Consider the following 19,842-nt stretch of genomic DNA (forward strand, 5'->3'; position numbering starts at 1 on the left):
TTTAAAGGCTTGAAAATGTGGGTGCTTTCTACTTTATCTACCTGTGCGCTTGAAAATGTGGGTGCTTTCTACTTTATCTGCCTGTGCCAACGTCATAACTACTCTGATGGCTTTCACTTTCTGGTTTTGGGACTCAGTCTTTTGGTATCTTAATAAATTTTCTAGCTTATTCCCCCATATGGCAAGCATGATGTATTTTGTGATGGATAATTATATCAGCATATCTGTAATCTCCATAGGCATTGTGAATATGGCATTGCTGATACATACACTTAGCACCACACCCAGAAATAACTGGCTGTGTAACCTTGAGCAAGTTACTTAACCCCAATTGCTTTAAAAAAGAAAAAAACTACCTTAAGGGGCGGCCAGGTGGCTCAGCGAGTAAGAACACCGGCTCCAGTGTTGGGATGACCTGGATCAAATCCGGGCTCACATACTCAGCACCACACCCAGAAATAACTGGCCATGTAACCTTGAGCAAGTTACTTAACCCCAATTGCTCTTAAAATAAATAAATAAATAAAAATACTTTCCCACTAAAAGCCATTTCCTGATTCAGCATGGCTCATTCTCTTTCTCTGGGTGGAGCTTACCTCCCAGTTGTAGCGCTTGTCCAAGGCTTATACTTATGTTCCCTGTTCCATATTCCTATTTTCATCAAGATAGCCTCAATATGTGTTTGGATCAAACTCACCAAATATTTTGGAGATGAAACAAACGTGGTAACTCAGTAAATTTTTCATTGTTATCTGTTTAAAATTCAAATGAACACTTACGGTTGCTTTTCTTCTTTGGAAATTTTTCTTTGGAGAAAATCTTGAGAATTGCATGCTTTTCTGTATATATACTATACTGTACTGAACTATACTATACTTTATATACGCCATATTATACTATCCTGTATACTTTTTGAAGCAAATCATTTCAACATAGATTTCACATGTATGTTGTTTGTTAGGTTCAGCCACTCATGCTGATTTTATCTTAAGAGCTGTTTGCACTTTACAGCATTTCTTGGAGAAGAAACTAGTGAAGTCCAAATGTAACATTCTTTAATGATGAGAAGTAGATGACTAGAATAAATCTGGTAGATTTCTTCCATTTTAAGAATATTTTTGCTTGTTCACTTTTCATTTACAGATGCTGTGAGGATAAAATTTAGTTTAGCTGAATCTTACATCATGATCTCCACATGTTAATTTTTGTGTTTTGTAAGGAAGTGCAGGTAGGTGGGTAGCTCAGTGGATAGAAAGCTGGACCAGGATTAAAGAACACCAGAGTTTAAAGTCAACCTCAAATACTTATTGGCTGTGTGACCTTGAACAAGTCATTTAACCTTTCTCTGCCTCATTTTCCTCACTTCTAAAATGGAGATAATAACAGCAACTACCTCCCAGAGTTCTTGTAAAGATCAAAGGAGATGATATTTGTAAAGCACCCATCAGTGCCTGGCACATAATAGACACTATATAAACAGTAACTGTTATTATTATATTAGTTACATCCCAAATAAGGTGACTGTCCACCCAGTGTGGTTTTTCAATATCACTAGTAACATATCAATCTAAAAACATTTACTAAGCACCTACTTACTATATCCCCAAAACTGTGTTTGGTGCTAGGGATTCAAAGACAAAATTGAACTCAATGAGCCTATATTCTGTTGGTAAGGCAACATATACACATACAAGCACATATAAAATAAATGCAAGTTAATTTGTGGGGGGGAAACCATTAGCAATGGGAAGTGGTTTTAGGAGAATTAAGTAATGCCTCATGTAGGAAGGAGCATATGAACTAGACTTTAAAGGGAGTAGAGATTTGAGGATATAGAAGTGAGTTGGAAGGGCATTCCAGGCACAAAAGATAGCTTCTGCAAAATCATGGTGGTGGGGATAGAACATGTGGCCAAGCCAAGGGGGAAATTCCCAGGAACCTCAGTCTACCACTATTGTACTGTTAGGAACCTTATTCTGGTTCACTATGGATGGGAAAAGAGAAGAAGAAGAAAGGAGGAGAAGCGGAAGAGGAAGGAAGAAAAGGAGGAAAAGAAGAAGGAAGATGAGAAGGGGAAGAAAAGGGGAAGAGGTAGTAAAAGAAGGAGGAGGGGAAGAGGAAGGAAGAGACAGGAGAGAAGGAGGAGGAGAAGAATCTGGAGCAGTTTCCAGCCTTGGGTCCTAGGGGTGCTGTCCCACTTCAATGGTCCCATTTCATTACATCTCCCCACTTGATTTCTTTATGGTAGAAACCATTTTACATTGGTTTAATTTCTTTTATATATGTTAATAAAAAATCATATCTTGTCCATTTCAATTTTTGAGAGCCTTTTCAATCAGGATAACTCAGATGGTATTGCAACTTCTGTAGTAACTCTTGAAAGAAAATATTAAGGTTTCTACGTAATTGACACACTTTTGGTATCTTTTATTTTAGTAGCCACAGTCATATTTTTCCACATATTTTTAACTGCCTATACTTTTTTTTTTTGTTGCAGTCACCAAAGATCAAGTCATATCTGTCATAATTTGTGCAATCTTGTCAAGTTCTTCATAAAACTTTTCTATTTCTCCATCTTTTATGACTAATGTAAATGTATAAGCTATAATTATCTTCATAGTGGTCCATTTGTTCATCATGAGTACTGTAAGATAAAATGACTATGTTCCTAAAGTTTCAATCAGGGGCTGATTTGAAGAGCATCTGCTAGGGTGTGCCCTAGGATCAATACAACTCAGTCTTTTTATACTTGATTGCTAGTATTCAATTATTCTGTTATTCTGAAAGATGATCATGAAATACTGAAAGATCTTGAATTATTCAAGCTCATGGCATGTTCTGTTTTGTTTGCTAATGCAAGAGAGTATATGGATAGGTTAACTCTCAATTATTCACAAGACTAAAATGCTGAACAAATCTATCCCTCAAGCATTCTAGTTAATTTAGTTCCTACTAAAACATCTCTGTAAGTCCACACATAGTGAAAAGTTTGTAATGAGAAGTTAATAAAGTGAAAGCCATGAGATAAAAATACTATTAGTTAAACAATGCAATAAACAAAACAGTAGTCTCTGTTAGTCATATAATAATTAAATTAATGTTACTATTTCTAGCTATATAAAATAATTTCTCAAAATCTTTTTCCTATTTTTTTTAAGTTGGGGTGTTATAAAATTAAATAAATCTTATTTGAGTACATTCTAATCTTTTAAGCTAACTTTATCACATCCTGAGAGAATTTGGTAGACTATCTGAAATGGTATCATGTTATAAGGCCTTCTTCTCCACTTCCCAAACTCCAGACTCACGGCTCCTGGGAAGAACAAATGCTGTGGATTATCTCAGAGAAGTAGCCATAACTGTTATTAAAGTTGCTGCTCTATGGCGCTCAATTTATTGCAGTGGTTATTTAGGTGGTGGCCAGAGGACTGACCAAATTTAGTACGACATGGACTGAGAGGCCATGCAAAACCAGAAGATTAAGTGATGATCAGAGGGTCATTATTCTTGAGATGTAGTATGCAAAGACACAAGTGTTAAGTATAGTCCAAAACTAATAGATAAATTTACAAAGGAAAAAGGCAAGCAGGACGTGAATGCTGTTGGTAGAAGGTCTAAACCAAGGCCCAAGATGCAGGGTTTCTATCCAAGTAGGGCAGGGTAAAAGTAATAGAGTCTGAGCATTGGGATGGAGGTTTGTGGTAGCTAAGGAGATGGGAAAGGGCCAAGGAGCTATGGTAGGACAGTATCCTATCAATGTCAGGTCTCAGGGATCCTTGGTTTTGGCAGGTTCTTGATTACCCCCTTTGCTCTTTTTCTTCTTTTTCTAATGAAGGGCCCCATGGACTGATCATTCTTCCCTTTCCATTGTTAATACCTCATGTTGCTTCTGACCAGATGGATTTATTCCTAGCCCTTTAAGTTTTGTGATTTTTTAAAAGTTATTGTTAGTAATCAAAGGTAAAATGGAGAACAGTTCAATTCTCCTTTTTTATATATTCCCAGTCCTTACCATTTTCCTTTTTTCTCCCCTTACATCCTCTTTAAACATCTCGAAATGTTAATGGCAGGTCTTTGTTCAAAGTAGACTAGAATAATATATTCATCAGTGTTAAGGAGAAAGCTAGATTTGGACTGGGCTGGATAAGCCATCCAAGAACCTGAGGTAATGGTTTTGGGGAAAGGAACAGGATATGGCCTTGGTATTGGGAGGGAAATGGTCAAAGATCAAGAAACCTTCGAAGGAGACTAGTGCTAAGACTAGGTGAGCCAGCAGTAGAGGGGGAAGTAGGAGGATCCTCAGCATTTCTCCATCCATTCCTCCTGGCTTTCCATCATGAATCTGCCATTGCTAGACCCATCATAGAAGCCTTTGCCCCGGACCCTACCCAGGGTAAGTGTCGATTAATTAGGAGCAATGGTGTTAGTTTCAGGCAATATCTTGCCAAAGCAAAGAAGGAGAGGAGGGAAGTCCCAAATGGTGACATTGGGAAGGAAAGGATGATTCCTTAGCATCCAGTGGTCTTTCAAGGATGTATGTCAGTCAGCCAGCCTGCTTTAGACCTTACATGGCTTGAAATGCAGTGTATTCATAAATCATCCTACTTCATTAACACAAGTGGATGTTTAATGGAGTTTCTTAATTTCTGATAAACTGCAATTGGTTTTTAAACTAAGGAACACTTTTTTCTTTTGGTTAAAACAAATTGATTTGTTTTATATTACATATTTTCCATAGGTCAAGGTCAAGACCTCGTCCTCGTTCCCATAGTCGAAGTAGTGAAAGATCTAGCCATAGAAGAACTCGTAGCCGATCTCGTGAAAGAGACCGTCGTAAAGGCCGAGAGAAAGAGAAGAGAGAGAAGGAGAGAGAGAGAGGGAAGGAGAAGGAATTACACAGCACCAAACGTGGGTGAGTGAAAGTGGTTCTGAAACAAGAGTGATCCCCCACAGCATTCGATTAAGTGCCTTTCTTAGGTTGTTGTGGAGCCTCCCTTTCCTGCCTCAGTTTTTGGAGAGTCTGATAGTGCAAGGAAAGGTGAGGACAAATAAGGATACAAGACCCTTCCTGGGTCTTATTTGACTGCTCCTGGTTGATTTGCCCATGCACAGTCTATCTAAAGGATTCTTAGTAAGATACCCTGATCAGGTGTTCAGAATTTTCTCTCAATTTGTAATGAAAAACTATGGGACATGTACTTTCCAAAATATCTAAATTGTGAATATTTGGAACATAAGTAACTGAGAAATTCTTGCAAATCCTTGGAACAGTATCATATATGTACTTTCTTTTTCATGTATATAATTTAGAAATATAAAACAAATTTTTAATTATTTGAATTTTCTTTGTTGTGGAAGGAGAGGCAGCTTGGCTTAGTGGCTAAACAGCTGACTTTGAAGCTTCCTGGTTCCCTTCCTCTGATACAGACAGACTGTGTGACCATAGGCAAATCCTTTAATTTCTGTGCCCTAGAAAACTCTCTAAGTAAGTTGCAGAGAAGGTGACAATCTGTATTGCTAGAGGAAATTTCCTTGCCTAGAAGTTCCCTATACAAGTGAAATCATACTTTTTCTTGTTGGAAAATAGTTACAAGAAAATGACAAAGGTGATAGAGAGGGAACTTTGTAATAGATGTATTTAGGAAAACTTTATCTTTGAAATGTTACCTTAAAAATTATTTTTGGTCACTTACCTACTTTATTTCTTTTAAGATGCATAAGTTTATTGTAGCTATGGTTCCAAGTTGTAAACTAGAAGTTGAAACCTATTTCTTGTCATCTATTTAAAATGCGAAGACTTTTAAAAAACCTTTAAATCAAAAGTAAGCTTCTGCCTGTAAAAGATGAATTTCTAGCTCATTGTTCTCGCTTTGTACTGAACAGTTGAATAATGAATCTTTCCATCAATTATACCCAGTGTTACGGGCATTATCTCCTTTTGTCTTCTATTTCCTTACCCCCATGTGAATATACTTAATCTATTTCAATATAAAATATTTTTATTATCTCAACCTTCATTGTTAAATTGAAGAATTTATTCAGTGCATTGAAAGGATTCCCTTAAGATCTTCTTCCATCTTAACTCTAACTTAAAGGTTAAATGGATCACAGAATGTGAGGACTTTTTTGTCTAAATTCCCATCTTCCTCATGAGGCCCTTACGACTTTTCATATCTGCACATTTCTATCTTTTGATTTTCTAATTTTGGGGAAAGTCATTAGAAAAAAAAACAACCTTGTATTTGTGCTTAAGCACTAAATATTAAACTTCTGAATGGAAAGATTTTAATTTGGGGTAGTTACTATTAATTTTTCTTAATGAAAATTGGTTATTTCAGTTTCTTAGAAATTCCAAATTCAATTGGAGTCTGATATTTTATCCTTAAGCAAGCAGAGTTGAATTAAGAATAAGATAGAGGGACAGCAGGGAATGTGTAAAAATTAAGAAATGAACCTAATTGATAAAATGCTAGACTTCCAGTCAGGAAGACCCGATTTTAAATCCATCCCATTTCTATGTGGCATGGCCAAATTACTTAGACTTTTGGAATCGGAGTCTACTCATCTTTAACATGAGTGTGGCCATTCAGGCTAAGATCTTTAGAGTATTAATGAAATGATTTTATGTCCAGGGAAGTTTAGCTATAAACTGGTGTGTTTGTTGTGCTTTGGCCAGTCTCTCCAGGAACAGAGTTCCATGTGAATAAATGCCACCTGATAGTCCCTTTCTGAGTCCTGACTCCTCCCATTTTGGCTCATATCATCAGTATTCTTCATTTCTGGTGTTAATGTCCTTCACCAGGGGATTCAGTGTCATTGCCAGTGGCTAGAGCCCAGAGGAAGATTCTAAGACCAACCACAGCCTGACTCTAACCAGGCGGCCAATTGCAAGAGGGAAGGGCCTAGCTCTCTGAGTTGTGTGGCTACATCTGCTTCCTTTATAGACCCACAAACAAAAGATTCAGACGCAAATGAAGACTTAACAATGAAATCTTAAATAATGAGTGGTCCAGAGACAATAACTGTGACAGAAAACTATTGTAATGATGAAACAACTTAGCAAAACCTTTTCAGTCCTCAGGGGCAAAATATTATCTTTACAGTCATGTAGTAACAAAAGAAAAAAGAGAAGATTAATGGATATGCATTTAAAAAAATTAGAGAATCAGCAAATTAGAAATTTGTGATTACAAATCAGATTCTTATCCCATAATCCCTAAGACCTTAGTGATTTAGTTGATGAATTTATTGCTAGTTTATTTTGGAAAGTGCTAGATAACTGGGAAGATATCAGAGAGAATGGCAGTTTTTTTCACCCCAAGAAAATCTGAAGGAAAGAAAAGAATGATTTTTCCTCTTTGTGTTAGATTGATTGGTTGGTCAGCTTTGCTTTTGGCTCCTTCAGGTCAAGATTTTTGCCACGTAGCTTTTCAGGAAGGCACCCATTTTATAAAATTTTATCACAAGTTTTTCCTGTTGCATTAATTTCCACACAAATAACAGTTTCCTTATTTTTTTTGCATAAAAATATGCCTACTGAAACAAACCTTGTTTACCTAGTCTTCTTGTCAGTGAATTTTTGGCCGTAAAAAATTTCTCAACATATGTTTTCTAAAAACACATATGTGGTTTCTCAGTACACACACACACCCACACACACATTTATATATAACATACATATATGTGTAGATATATACATACACATATACATATATGTTGTTGTGATGTCCCTGGATATTTATTTTTATTAAAAACTATGACTTTATTAAAAACAGAACTATGTTAAAATGGTTTATAAAAACTGTTACAGAGAGTCTCAGTTGAAACTTTGTAGATGTTGGTGGATAAGATGCATTATTTGGGTAATCGGTGAGAAGCTCTTTGGTGACTTCTAGAACAAGATTCTGATCATACAACGTACGATGCTGCTGACACTTATAATGAAGGGTTAGCTGATGATGCACATGTCAGTATTAGTGACACTTTATGTTTTAATTTAAAGCTCTAATGTCAACTTTTTTTTTTTTTGCTTCTGGCACTTTTTTCCCCTCAATTTTTAAACCATTTTTATTTAAAGTTTTGAGTTTGAAATCCTATCCCTCCTCCTTCTCCCTCCCTCAGACAGTAAGCAGTCACATGTAGGTTATACGTGTGCAGTTATGTAGAGCGTCTTCCATATATGTCATTTTGTACATGACTCAAATGAAAGAGTGAAAACGTCATGCTTCAGCCCCTTGGGTTGTCTTGGATCAATGTGTTGCTGAGAATAACTTAAGTCATTCACAGTTCTTCACTGAATAACATTGCTGTTATTGTGTACAACATTATCCTACTTCTGTTCATTTCATTAGGCATCAGTTCTTGTAAGTCTTTCCAGGTTTTTCTGAAATCATCTTGCTTGTCATTTCTCATAGCACAATAATATTCAGTCACAATCATATACCACAGCTTTTTTAACCATTCCCCAACTGATGGGCATCCCTTTGATTTTCAGTTCTTAGCCACTACAAAAAAAAAAGCTGCTATAAATATTTTTGTACAAATTGGTCCTTTTCCCTGTTTTTGGATGTCTTTGGGGTATAGACCTAGCAGTGATATTACTAGATTAAAGGATGTACATACACAGTACAGCCTGTTGGGCATTGTCCCATATTCTCCAAAATAGTTGGATTACTTCACAACTCTACCACTAGTGCATTAGTGTCCCAGTTTTCTCACATCCACTCCAAAACCCAACATTTTCCTTTTTTATCATATTAGCCAATTTGATAGTTGTGAGGTTGTTTTAATTTATGTTTCTCTAATCAGCAGTGACTTGGTAATGTCATCTTTAAAAACTGAGTCAGGGCAGAATTAATTTAAATCAGAGTACATTCAGTCATGATTTAAATCATAAATCACAAAATAGGAAAATTCTCTTTACTCATTTTTTGATGTGACTTTAGGTTTGTCTTTTTATGTCCTATCAGAACAATAGCTGCTAGACCCAGAAGCATATCCATGAAGATACCTAGAATATTCTTCTCCAGCCTTGCGGTCTTACTTTCTTCTGTTTCTCTTCCTCCCTTCTTGTAATCTTATACTTTTAATGAGTAGTAAAGGTTTGTCTTTGAAAACACGAATCCACACATTAAGAACTTTCTCTTAAATTGAATAGGCTCTTCCAGACAGACTAGTGCTGACTCTCATTGATTTCTTTGACTTTCTATAATATTTCCAACTATCTCTAAAGAAGTCTCACATGAGACCAGGCCCTTTGTGGCCTCTTGGTGATTTGTTTTATAAGCTTTCCATTTAAAAATAAGCATCTATTTTAAAAAATACATCACTGGAAATTATCATTTTTCTGACAATGATTTCTTTGAACTTTAACAAATCTTACACTGACTCATGGTTTTGTAAGTGTTTGTATTTGACAGAAAGCATTTCTAATGCTTTCCTGAAGGTGAGGGTTGAACAAAGTTTCTTTCAGAATGTGTGGTTCAGATTTTTCTTTGTGGCCCCAGTGCAGTTCCCAGAGCCACCACATTTCTGTGTTGGATCACTTGGCAGTGCTCCAGCTGTTTCTCTTGCTTGTTTTTATATGGTAAATTCCTGTTGGTAAGGTTGTTCTTAACTAGAACTTGGCAGAAGATGTTGAAAGTAATTTGGGGATGTTGGACTTCAAGTTTTGACAGCAGTTACATACTCGTGGAGCCTGTCATATTTTTTCTTTACCTCTTCTTTATGCAGCAGGAAGTCATTTATGCTAATTTACTCTTATTTGCATATAGGTTATAGAGTTCTGTGGTGCAAAGCAAGCTCAGAACTCCTTTTAAGTGTCTGTTTAGATCAAAGCAGGTCTGTGTGATAGCTGTTGTCTGACACCAAGCTGTGTGGTGTTGTTTTCATTAAACATTTATCACACTTCCAATGTGACAGCAGGCAACTTTGTGCTTGGATAACATGTTTTCATGCAAAATTTATTGAAAAAGACGAGATGTTGTAAAGAGATCTTGTTGCCTTTCACCAGTGGCGAAGGGTAAATGTTTGATTGCAAGCTAGTATACCTTTAACACAAGTAGTCATGTTGCAAGCAAAAGAAGTAAATATTTATTTTAGTAGGACAGATAAACAGAATGTACTCATATACACTTAGTGTATTTTTTAAACTTAAAATTATGTTCAGCTTGTTTATGTGAGGTTTTTGGCTTTATTTTGTTTTTAAGTTTTATTGGGAAAAAAGATGAATCAGGGAAGGGCTAGGACTGCTACTCAAGGTGGTTGGGATCACAAGAACAGCTAACTGATGAAAGGAAGCAAATTTGTACAATTCTGATTTTGTTTCTTTTTGTCAAGAAAAATAATTCTTGACCTAGAAAGTATTGAACAAAAAATGACTTTTTAGTTGAAACCCAAGATAAATAGGAAGATAATAATTGAGCATTTAGCTTTCTTTGATGAGTCCAAGTTACCAGTCCCAGACAAACTTCATCTCAGGGTGGTGAAGGAACTTGTAGATGTGATTGTTGAATATATCAGTGATATTTGAAAGATGGTGGAGAATGGGGGTGTGGGGAGGTAAGACAGGGGACTGTAAAACTGGAGAAGGTTAAATGTCCAGACTTTAAAATAAAAAGAGAGAGATGAGAAGTTGTAAACTACAGGGTTAATAAGCTTGGCTTTGATTTTTGAAAAATTCTAATATGTCTCATTAAAGCAACATTTAGAGAACACATCACGGATAACTTCACATCCTTTTTTGTCGCTTATGATTTTGGTAGTAGAAGGGTAATAAGCATTTGGATATTACTTCCTGTGTATCAGACACTAAGGTAAGTGCTTTTTATAAATTTTATCTCATGGTAAGACCTATTACTTAGATTTAGCAAAACATTTCAGAAATTCATGTTATTTTTGTGGCTCTATGGTGGCAGATTTGGAACTGGTTGAATGACCCAGACCTAATAATTATTCATTAGTGATACTTTGGAAAGTGGTCTTCCATGGAATGCCCTAGGGTTCTCTGCTTTGCTCTGAGCTATTAACATTTTATTCCTGACTTGGATAAATGGCATGGATGGCATACTTATCAAATTTGCAGATATCAGAACTTAGAAGATACAACAAACATGTTGAATTACAGGATTCAGATCTTAACAAACTAGAACATTGAGGTAAGTCTATTAAGATGAAATTTAATAGAGGTAATTGTAAAGTTTTATACTTAGATTCAGCAGTGAATTTCCTAGTTACAAGATTGAAGAGGTATGGCTAGAGAACAGTTTATCTGAAAAAACTCTTACCTTTTAGTGGACTGCCAACTCACTCTGAGGCCATGGTGTCACATTACTAAAAAACCCAAGAGTAGTCATAGATTCCTAGCCTGGGGAAATTATGTTACCTCTTCAACTTGGTCAGACTGCTTCTGGTGTATTCTGTTCAGTTCTGGGTACCCTATTTAGGAAGTAGATTAGAGAATTGGAAAAGTGACTGGAAAATGACCATGTTGGTTGAAGGGCATCAAGATTATGCCATATGAAAATATTTGAGGCATCATGTATGCTTAGCCTAGAAAAAAGAAGACAGGGAGGACAGGATAGTTGTCATCAAGCATTTGAACATCCGTCATGGGTAAAAGAGATTTGATTTTTTTTTTTTTTGCCTGGCTTCAAAGCACAGAGTTAGGAACAAAAGGTGGCCGTTGCTAAGAGGCAGGTTTAGGTTTGATATAAAGTTGTTGTTGTTGTAGTCATTTTGGTTACATCTGACTCTGTGACCCCATTTGAGGTTTTCTTGGCAAAGATACTGGAGTATTTTGCCATTTCTTTCTCCAGTTCATTTTAGATGAAGTCATTTAGATTCTCATTTCAGATGAGGAAACTGAGGCACATATGATTAAGTGACCTGCCCAGAAGTCTCAAAGTAGTACAGCCAGGTAAAAAATGAAGAGATGCTCTGGACTTCATCTTTATTTTTTTATTTATTTTTTGCTTTTTGGAGGGGGGAGGGCAGGGCAGTTGGGGTTAAGTGACTTGCCCAAGGTCACATGGCTAGTAAGTGTTAAGTGTCTGAATCTGGATTTGAACTCAGGTCCTCCTGACTCCAGGACCCATGCTCTATTCACCACGTCACCTAACTGTTCCAGGGCTTCATCTTTAAATGGAAGTTTGGGAGTTTATTGAGCCACCCTCCAATCAGAGGGACAGGGAAGTACTGATAATAATTCCACATGTTGCTTTATTTTTTTTAAATAAATTTATATTGCTATCTTTTGTTTTTATAACACCTAAAAAATTTTCCTGTATGCCTTTCTTCTTCCTCTAAGAGAGCCACTCCATATGCAGTATTGAAAGAAAACACAGAAGCTATATTTCTTCTCTTCTTCAAGACTATGATTACTTACATCATTTAGCTTTGTTTTACTAACACTTTGATACCTTTTTTTGACATCACCAGAATTTTTCCCAATAGTCCTCTCTTCCCACCTCCCAGATGGCCATTCTGTAAAGAAAAAAAAGAAGATAATCAGCAAAACTGATCGATGTATTAAAAAAAAAAACTTGAAAATGTATGCAGTGTACTACATCTATGGACTGTGAGTGTACTCTCATTTCTCTCTGTATTTTTGCAACATTCAGTTTTGATTAGTTTTTGGTTGTTCTTTCCCTTTATATTGTTGTGGTCATTGTGTCTGTTGTTTTCTTGTCTCTGCTTATTTCATTCTATATCACATTCTTTAAGTCTTTCCATGCTTTTCCATATTCATTGTTTCTTATAGTAATTCTATTCCAGTACATTCATGTGCCACAATTTGTTTAGCCATTTCCCAATTTATGAACATCGATTTTGTTTCCAGTTCTTTGTTACCACAAAAAATGCTACTATAATTATTTTGGTGTATGTGGTAACTTCCTTCTTCTCAGTGACTTCCTTGGAGTATACACCTAATGGTAGCATCTTTGAGCCAGAAAATATTTGCATAATTCTAACTGAGTTTACAAAAGAGTTTCATTGATTCACAGCTATACCAGAAACGCATTGATGTGCCTCCTTTCCCACAACTCCTACAACATTAACTATTCCAATTTTATACCATCTTCCTTTTTAGAATATACATTTCTGTTCCCTTCTTTACTTTCTACTGGGTACAGAATGATGTTCTGTTTTTCAAATTTGTTTTCACTTAGGTTTGAATGACTTTGTCTTAACTGCTTGCTAAACTTGTTGTTTGTCTTTGGAATTACCTGTGGATGATCTGTGGATTGGTGCTTTGTTTTCTATATTTGAAAGTTCTAGGCAGTTGTTCTGCATTATGATGTAGGAAGTTATCACGAACTATTTTTCCAGTAGAACTGTTTTTCTTAAAATATGTCTACTTCTCTTGTCTCCAAGGTCAGTAGCTTTGTAGGGATCATGCATTCTTTTGATATTTTTATCTTTTGGTATTCTTCTAACAGATTTTCTCCTACTTTAGTACTTCTGTATTCTAAAACTTGTGTGAGTTTTTAACGTTTTTTTCTTTGAGAATTATAGCTTCTGACATTCACTCCTAATGTCTTCTCAAATGGATTTCATTTCTCCTTTAAATCATTCTGCAATATCTTGTTTTTCTATGCTCTTTTGTAATTCTATAGGATTCTTTGATTCAGCAATCATTGTTTCACTTTCCTTTATTTTATAATATTTGTTAAGAGATGTTTGTTATCTCTCTGAGTTTTGTATTCATTTTCTCTTCTAGTTTTAGGATCCCTTTTGTTAATTTATCTAGTTCTGCTTTGGCTTTTATTGAGTTTTCTTCTTTTTGAAATCTGCAGTGTTCAGCTTTTTCCCCTTATACTCTTGGTTTTTTACTTAATAATTCTTTCCTTTTTCCTGATGCCCACAGCCTTATGAGTCATTTGCAAAACTGCCTGGGTCTCCTCTCACATTGGGTAATTGATTTTTCCCCAATTTAAGTCCCTGACCTAAATAACCTCTGAAAAGACAGAACTAGGGTCAGCTGTGTTTCTGTGACCTTTCTTTCAGCCCAGTACAGGTGCTTTGGAACCACCCTACCTCACTTCCTCTCTTGGCTCTCTACTTTTCCTCCTCTAGCTGTACTAAGTCAGCATCTTTTACTTGCGGAGTAGGAAGTGGTAGAGGATGCGGTGTGTTGGCAGAATATCTGAAGCATATGTGTGGATCCCAGTATGGGTCTCAAGCATAAACTCAGACACAGTCTGTTTGTGCACCTCTGCTGGACCATGGAGGCTGATAGGTGAGGGAGGGGTGATGGGTGAATCTGGTATTTGGCCTTGTTGGGGTTCTCCCTAGCCTGCCATATTATTGGGTTGTATGACCAAGAAATTCTCATATTATTATTAAATGATTAAATAACATTTGTCAAGGAAAAAAATTAGCATTTGTTCCCCTTCATGAGTAGTAGTTGTTATTGTTCTTTCCTATCTCTTGCTTAGCTTTAAAATAAAACTGATTTAAATATTTTATTAGTCTAGAAAATTTCACTAGTGTTTTCTGCGTTCAATATGGTTTCATCTCTGATGTATCTGATAGTATTTAGCATCAGTTGTTTGAAAATACAGATTCTAATTAAAGGTTATATCTTAAATTTTGATTAAAATTCGTATCTTCTAAGTTCTTTTTCTTTCAGGAACTTTAATTGCAGTAGCTGACTTTGTGTTGATTCAGGACAAAGTTTTGTGTCAGAAAGCACATTAGACTGAGAGCTTCTATTCTTTTTTTTTTAATTAATTTGTTTGTTTACTTTTAGTTTACAGGATTCAATTCCACAATTCCCTGAGTTTCACATTTTGTCCCCCTCTCTCCCCTCCCCCCCATGGCGGCATATAGTCAAGTATAGGATCTGTAAATACTTTCACATTATACATTAGTCAGGTTATAAAGATGGATGATATCAGATAGAATGAAAAATGGTAAAGAAGACATAAAACCAAACAAGAAAAGGAAAAAGATCAGGTATTTTGCTTCCATCTGGATATAGACTCAGTTCTTTCTAGTTCTTTCTCTGGATGTGCACAGTTCTCTCCATCATGAGTCTTTTGGGATTGACTTATATCACTGCATTTCTGAAAAGAGTCCAGTCTATCAAAGTTGATCATCACACATACGTTGTGTCTGTAATTGTGTACGAATTTCTCCTGGTTCTACTCTTCTCACTCAGCATCAGTTCTTTTAAGCCTCTCCAGGTAAATATGAAGACTGTCTGCTCCTCGTTTCTTATATCACAAAAGTATTCCATAACATGCATATACCACAACTTGTTCAGCCATTCCCCAATTGATGGGCACCCCCTTAATTTCCAATTCTTTGCTACCACAAAAAGAGCTGCTATAAACATTTTTGTACATATGGGTCTTCCTCCCATTTCTATGATCTCTTTCAGATATAACCCTAGGAGTGGTATTGCTGGATCAAAGGGTATGAAAGTATTTATGGCCCTTTGGGCATAATTCCAGATTGCTCTCCAGAAAGGCTGAATCAGTTCACAACTCCACCAGCAATGCATTAGTGCTCCAATTTGCCCACATCCTCTCCAGCATTTGTCATTTTCCTGTTTTGTCATCTTAGCCAATCTGACTGGTGAGATGTGGTACCTGACAGTTGTTTTGATTTGCATTTCTCTACTCAATAGTGATTTAGAGCATTTCTTCATGTGCTTATAGATATCTTTAATTTCTTTCTCTGAAAATTGCCTGTTCATATCCTTTGACCATTTATCAATTGGGGAATGACTTGTATTCTTATAAATTTGACTCAATTCTCTGTATATTTTAGAAATGAGTCCTTTGTCAGAGATATAAGTTGTAAAGATTCTTTCCCAATTTCCCACCTCCCTCTTAATCTTGGTTACATTGGCTTTCTTTGTACAGAAGCTTTTTAATTTCATTTAGTCAAAATTATCCATTTTACATTTTATAATGTTCTCTAATTCTTGTTTAGTCATAAAGTCTTTCCCTCTCCACAAATCTGATAGGTATACTATTCCTTGTTTTAGGAGACTACTTACAGTATCAACCTTTTTACCTAGATCATGCACCCATTTAGACTTGATTTTGGTATATGGTGTTAGATAATGGTCTATGCCCAGTTTCTGCCATACTATATTCCAGTTTTCCCAGCAGTTTTTGTCAAATAGTGAGTTCTTATCCCAAAAATTAGGGTCTTGGGGTTTATCAAACAATAGATTACTATAGTCGTTGATTTCTGAATCTCGTGTGCCTAATCTATTCCATTGATCCACTCCTCTATTCCTCAGCCAGTACCAAGTAGTTTTGATGACTGCTGCTTTATAATACAGATTGAAATCTGGTATAGCTAGTCCACCTTCCCTAGCATTTCTTTTCATTAATTCCCTTGATATTCTGAACCGTTTATTCTTCCAAATGAATTTTGTTACCATTTTTCTAGCTCTATAAAGTAGTTTTTTTTGTAAATTAATTGGTATGGCACTAAATATATAATTTATTTTAGGTAAAATTGTAATTTTTATTATATTAACTCAACCCAGCCACAAGCATTTGATATTTTTCCAATTAGTTAGATCTGACTTTATTTGTGTGAAAAGTGTTTTGTAGTTGTGGTCATATAGGTCCTGGGTTTGTTTTGGCAGGTAGATTCCCAAATATTTTATAATGTCTACAGTAACTTTAAATGGGATTTCTCTTTCTATCTCTTGCTGTTGAATTTCATTGGAAATTTATAGGAATGCCGAGGATTTATGTGGGTTTATTTTATATCCTACAACTTTGCCAAATTTATTTATTGTCTCAAGTAGTTTTTTACTTGATTCTCTAGGATTCTCTAAGTATATCATCATATCATCTGCGAAGAATGATAGCTTGGTCTCTTCTTTGCCTAACTTGATTCCTTTGATTTCTTTTTCTTCTCTAATGCTACTGCTAACATTTCTAGTGCCAGATTGAATAAGAGGGGTGATAGTGGACACTCTTGTTTCACCCCTGATCTTATGGGAAATGCTTCCAGCTTCTCCCCATTACATATAATACTTGCTGATGGCTTTAAATAGATGCTACCTATTATTTTAAGGAAGGCCCCATTTATTCCTATACTTTCTAATGTTTTTAATAGGAATGGATGTTGTATTTTGTCAAAAGCCTTTTCTGCATCTATTGAGATGATCATGTGGTTTCTGCTAGTTTTATTGTTGATATGATCAATTATACTGATGGTTTTGCTAATATTAAACCATTATTACATTCCTGGAATAAATCCAACCTGATCAAAGTGTATTTTTCTTGAGATAAGTTGCTGTAGTCTTTTTGCTAGTATTTTATTTAGAATTTTTGCATCATATATTCATGAGGGAGATTGGTCTATAATTTTCTTTCTCTGTTTTATCTCTTCCTGCTTTAGGTATCAGTACCATATTTGTGTCATAAAAAGAATTTGGTAGGACTCCTTCTTCAGTAATTTCCCCAAATGGTTTGTAGAGTATTGGAATCAATTGTTCTTTAAATGATTGATAGAATTCACTAGTAAATCCATCTGGCCCTGGAGATTTTTTCCTAGGGAATTGACTGATGGCCTGTTCAATTCAATTTCTTTTTCTGAGATGGGGTTATTTAAGTAATTTACTTCCTCTTTAGTTAATCTGGGCAACTTGTATTTTTGTAAATATTCATCCATTTCCCTAAGATTGTCAAATTTGTGTGCATACAGTTGGGAAAAAGAATTCCTAATTATTGTTTTGATTCCTCTTCATTGGAGGTAGATTTAATCCCTTTTCATTTTTGATACTCATAATTTGGTTTTCTTCTTTTTTTTATCATATTGACTAAGGGTCTATCAATTTTGTTGGTTTTTTCATAAAACCAGCTCTTGGTTTTATTTATTAGTTCAATAGTTTTCTTAATTTCAATTTTATTAATCTCTCCTTTGGTTTTCAATATTTCTAATTTAGTATTTAATTGGGGATTTTGAATTTGTTCTTTTTCTAGGTTTTTCAATTGCATGCCCAATTCGTTGACCTCCCTTTTCTCTAATTTAAATATGTATGCACTCAGGGATATAAAACTTCCCCTAAGAACTGCCTTTAATGCATCCCACAAATTTCGGTGTGTTGTCTCATTATTATCATTCTCTTGAATGAAATTACTGATTGTTTCTATAATTTCTTGTTTGACCCACTCATTCTTTTAGGATCAAATTGTTTAATTTCCAGTTAGTTTTTAGTCTGTCTTTCCCTAGCCCTTTATTGTATATAATTTTTATTGCATCATGATCTGAAAAGCATGCATTTAATATTTCTGCCTTACTGCATAGAATTAGAGGTTTTTATGCCCTAGAATGTGGTCAGTTTTTGAGTATGTGCCATGAACTGCTGAGAAGAAAGTATATTCCTTTTTATCCCCATTCAGTTTTCTCCAGAGATCTATCATACCTACCCTCTCTAAAATCCTGTTCACCTCCTTCTTTCTTGTTTATTTTTAGGGTAGATTTATCAAGTTCAGAGAGGGGGAGATTAAGGTCTCCCACTAGTATAGTTTTGCTATCTATTTCTTCCTCTAATTCCTTTACTTTCTCCTCTAGGAATTTGGATGCTATACCACTTGGTGCATGTATGTTTAAGTAATGATATTGCTTCATTCTTGATGGTGCCTTTTAACAGGATATAGTTTCCTTCCTTATCTCTTTTAATTAGGTCAATTTTTGCATTTGCTTTTTCTGAGATAAAGATTGCTATCCCTGCTTTTTTCACTTTAGCTGAGGCATGATATATTTTACTGTAGCCTTTTACCTTTACCCTGTGTGTATCCCTCTGTTTCAGATGTGTTTCTTGTAAACAGCATATTGTAGGATTATGATTTCTAATCCATTCTGCTATCTGTCTCCGTTTTATGGGAGAGTTCATTCCATTCACATTTACAGTTATTATTGTTATCTGTTTCTTTCCTCCATCCTATTCCCGCCCCTGTTAATGTTCATATTTTTCCCCCCTTAATAGTTTTCCTTTTGACCACCGCCTCCCTCAATATTCCCTTATCAGCCCCCCTCCCTTTTCTTCCCCTTTCCCTTTACTTCTTCCCTGCCTACTAACCACCACCCCCCTTTCGTAGCCCTTTCTTCCTCCTACTGCCTGTAGGATATTTTTATACTTAATGAAGTATGTTACTTCTTCTTCGCACCAAGAGTGACAGGAACAAATCTCATGCGAAGCTCCTCTCCCTCCCCTCTTTCCCTCTAAAATGATACTTTTTGCATTTCTTCTCCATAGAGTCCTATGCTTAACTGGTTGTTATTCCCTCCTTGCACCAGAACCAATAAGGGAAAAGCTCATATGATTCCCATCTCCCTCCCTTCTTTTCCTCTGCTACACTGTTTTCATGCCTCTTTGTGTGACATAATTTACCCTTTTCCACTTCATTCATTCCCTTTCTTCCATTGCAGTCCTTTTGTAGCCCTTAATAAGATTTTTTTTAATCGTCGTTTTGTGTATTTTATACTCATACCCTCTACCTGTCTATAACCAGTTTGCTTTTATCAAATAGCAGGGTGTGTGTGTGTGTTTTTCTTGTTTACCTTTCTATGTCACTGTTGCATCTCATAATTGGAGGTTGAATTTTCCATTGAGTTCTGGGTTTTTTATCAGGAAGCTCTGGAATTCTGTTATATCGTTGAATGACCATCTCTTTGCCTGGAAGAATATGCTCAGTCTTGCTGGGTATGTGATCCTTGGTTGTAACCCGAGCTCTTTTGCCTTCCGGAAAATTGTATTCCACTGCCTCCGATCTTTCAGTGTAGAAGCTGCCAAATCCTGTGCGATCCTCACTGTGGACCCTTGATATTTGAATTGTTTCTTTCTGGCCGCTTGAAGTATTT

At 35.7% G+C, this 19,842-nt stretch overlaps 1 protein-coding gene across 6 annotated transcripts in view; it reads left to right on the forward strand.

The window, feature by feature from the left end:
- RSRC1 (arginine and serine rich coiled-coil 1) overlaps positions 1 to 19,842 on the forward strand; it is a 428,038-nt gene that overhangs the window by 103,966 nt on the left and 304,230 nt on the right. For 5 of the 6 annotated variants that reach the window (XM_069083462.1, XM_069083461.1, XM_069083460.1 and 2 more), the window contains one exon: positions 4,739 to 4,912. The exons of the other annotated variant lie outside the window; for it this stretch is intronic. In XM_069083462.1, coding sequence (XP_068939563.1) covers positions 4,739 to 4,912 — 174 coding nt within the window. The remainder of the gene's footprint in view (positions 1 to 4,738; positions 4,913 to 19,842) is intronic. 6 annotated transcript variants of the gene reach the window in all.

This window comes from Petaurus breviceps, unplaced genomic scaffold, assembly GCF_028583685.1.
Source record: "Petaurus breviceps papuanus isolate PSGF00001 unplaced genomic scaffold, PetGlider_PUasm1.0 173, whole genome shotgun sequence".
Lineage (NCBI taxonomy): Eukaryota > Metazoa > Chordata > Mammalia > Diprotodontia > Petauridae > Petaurus > Petaurus breviceps.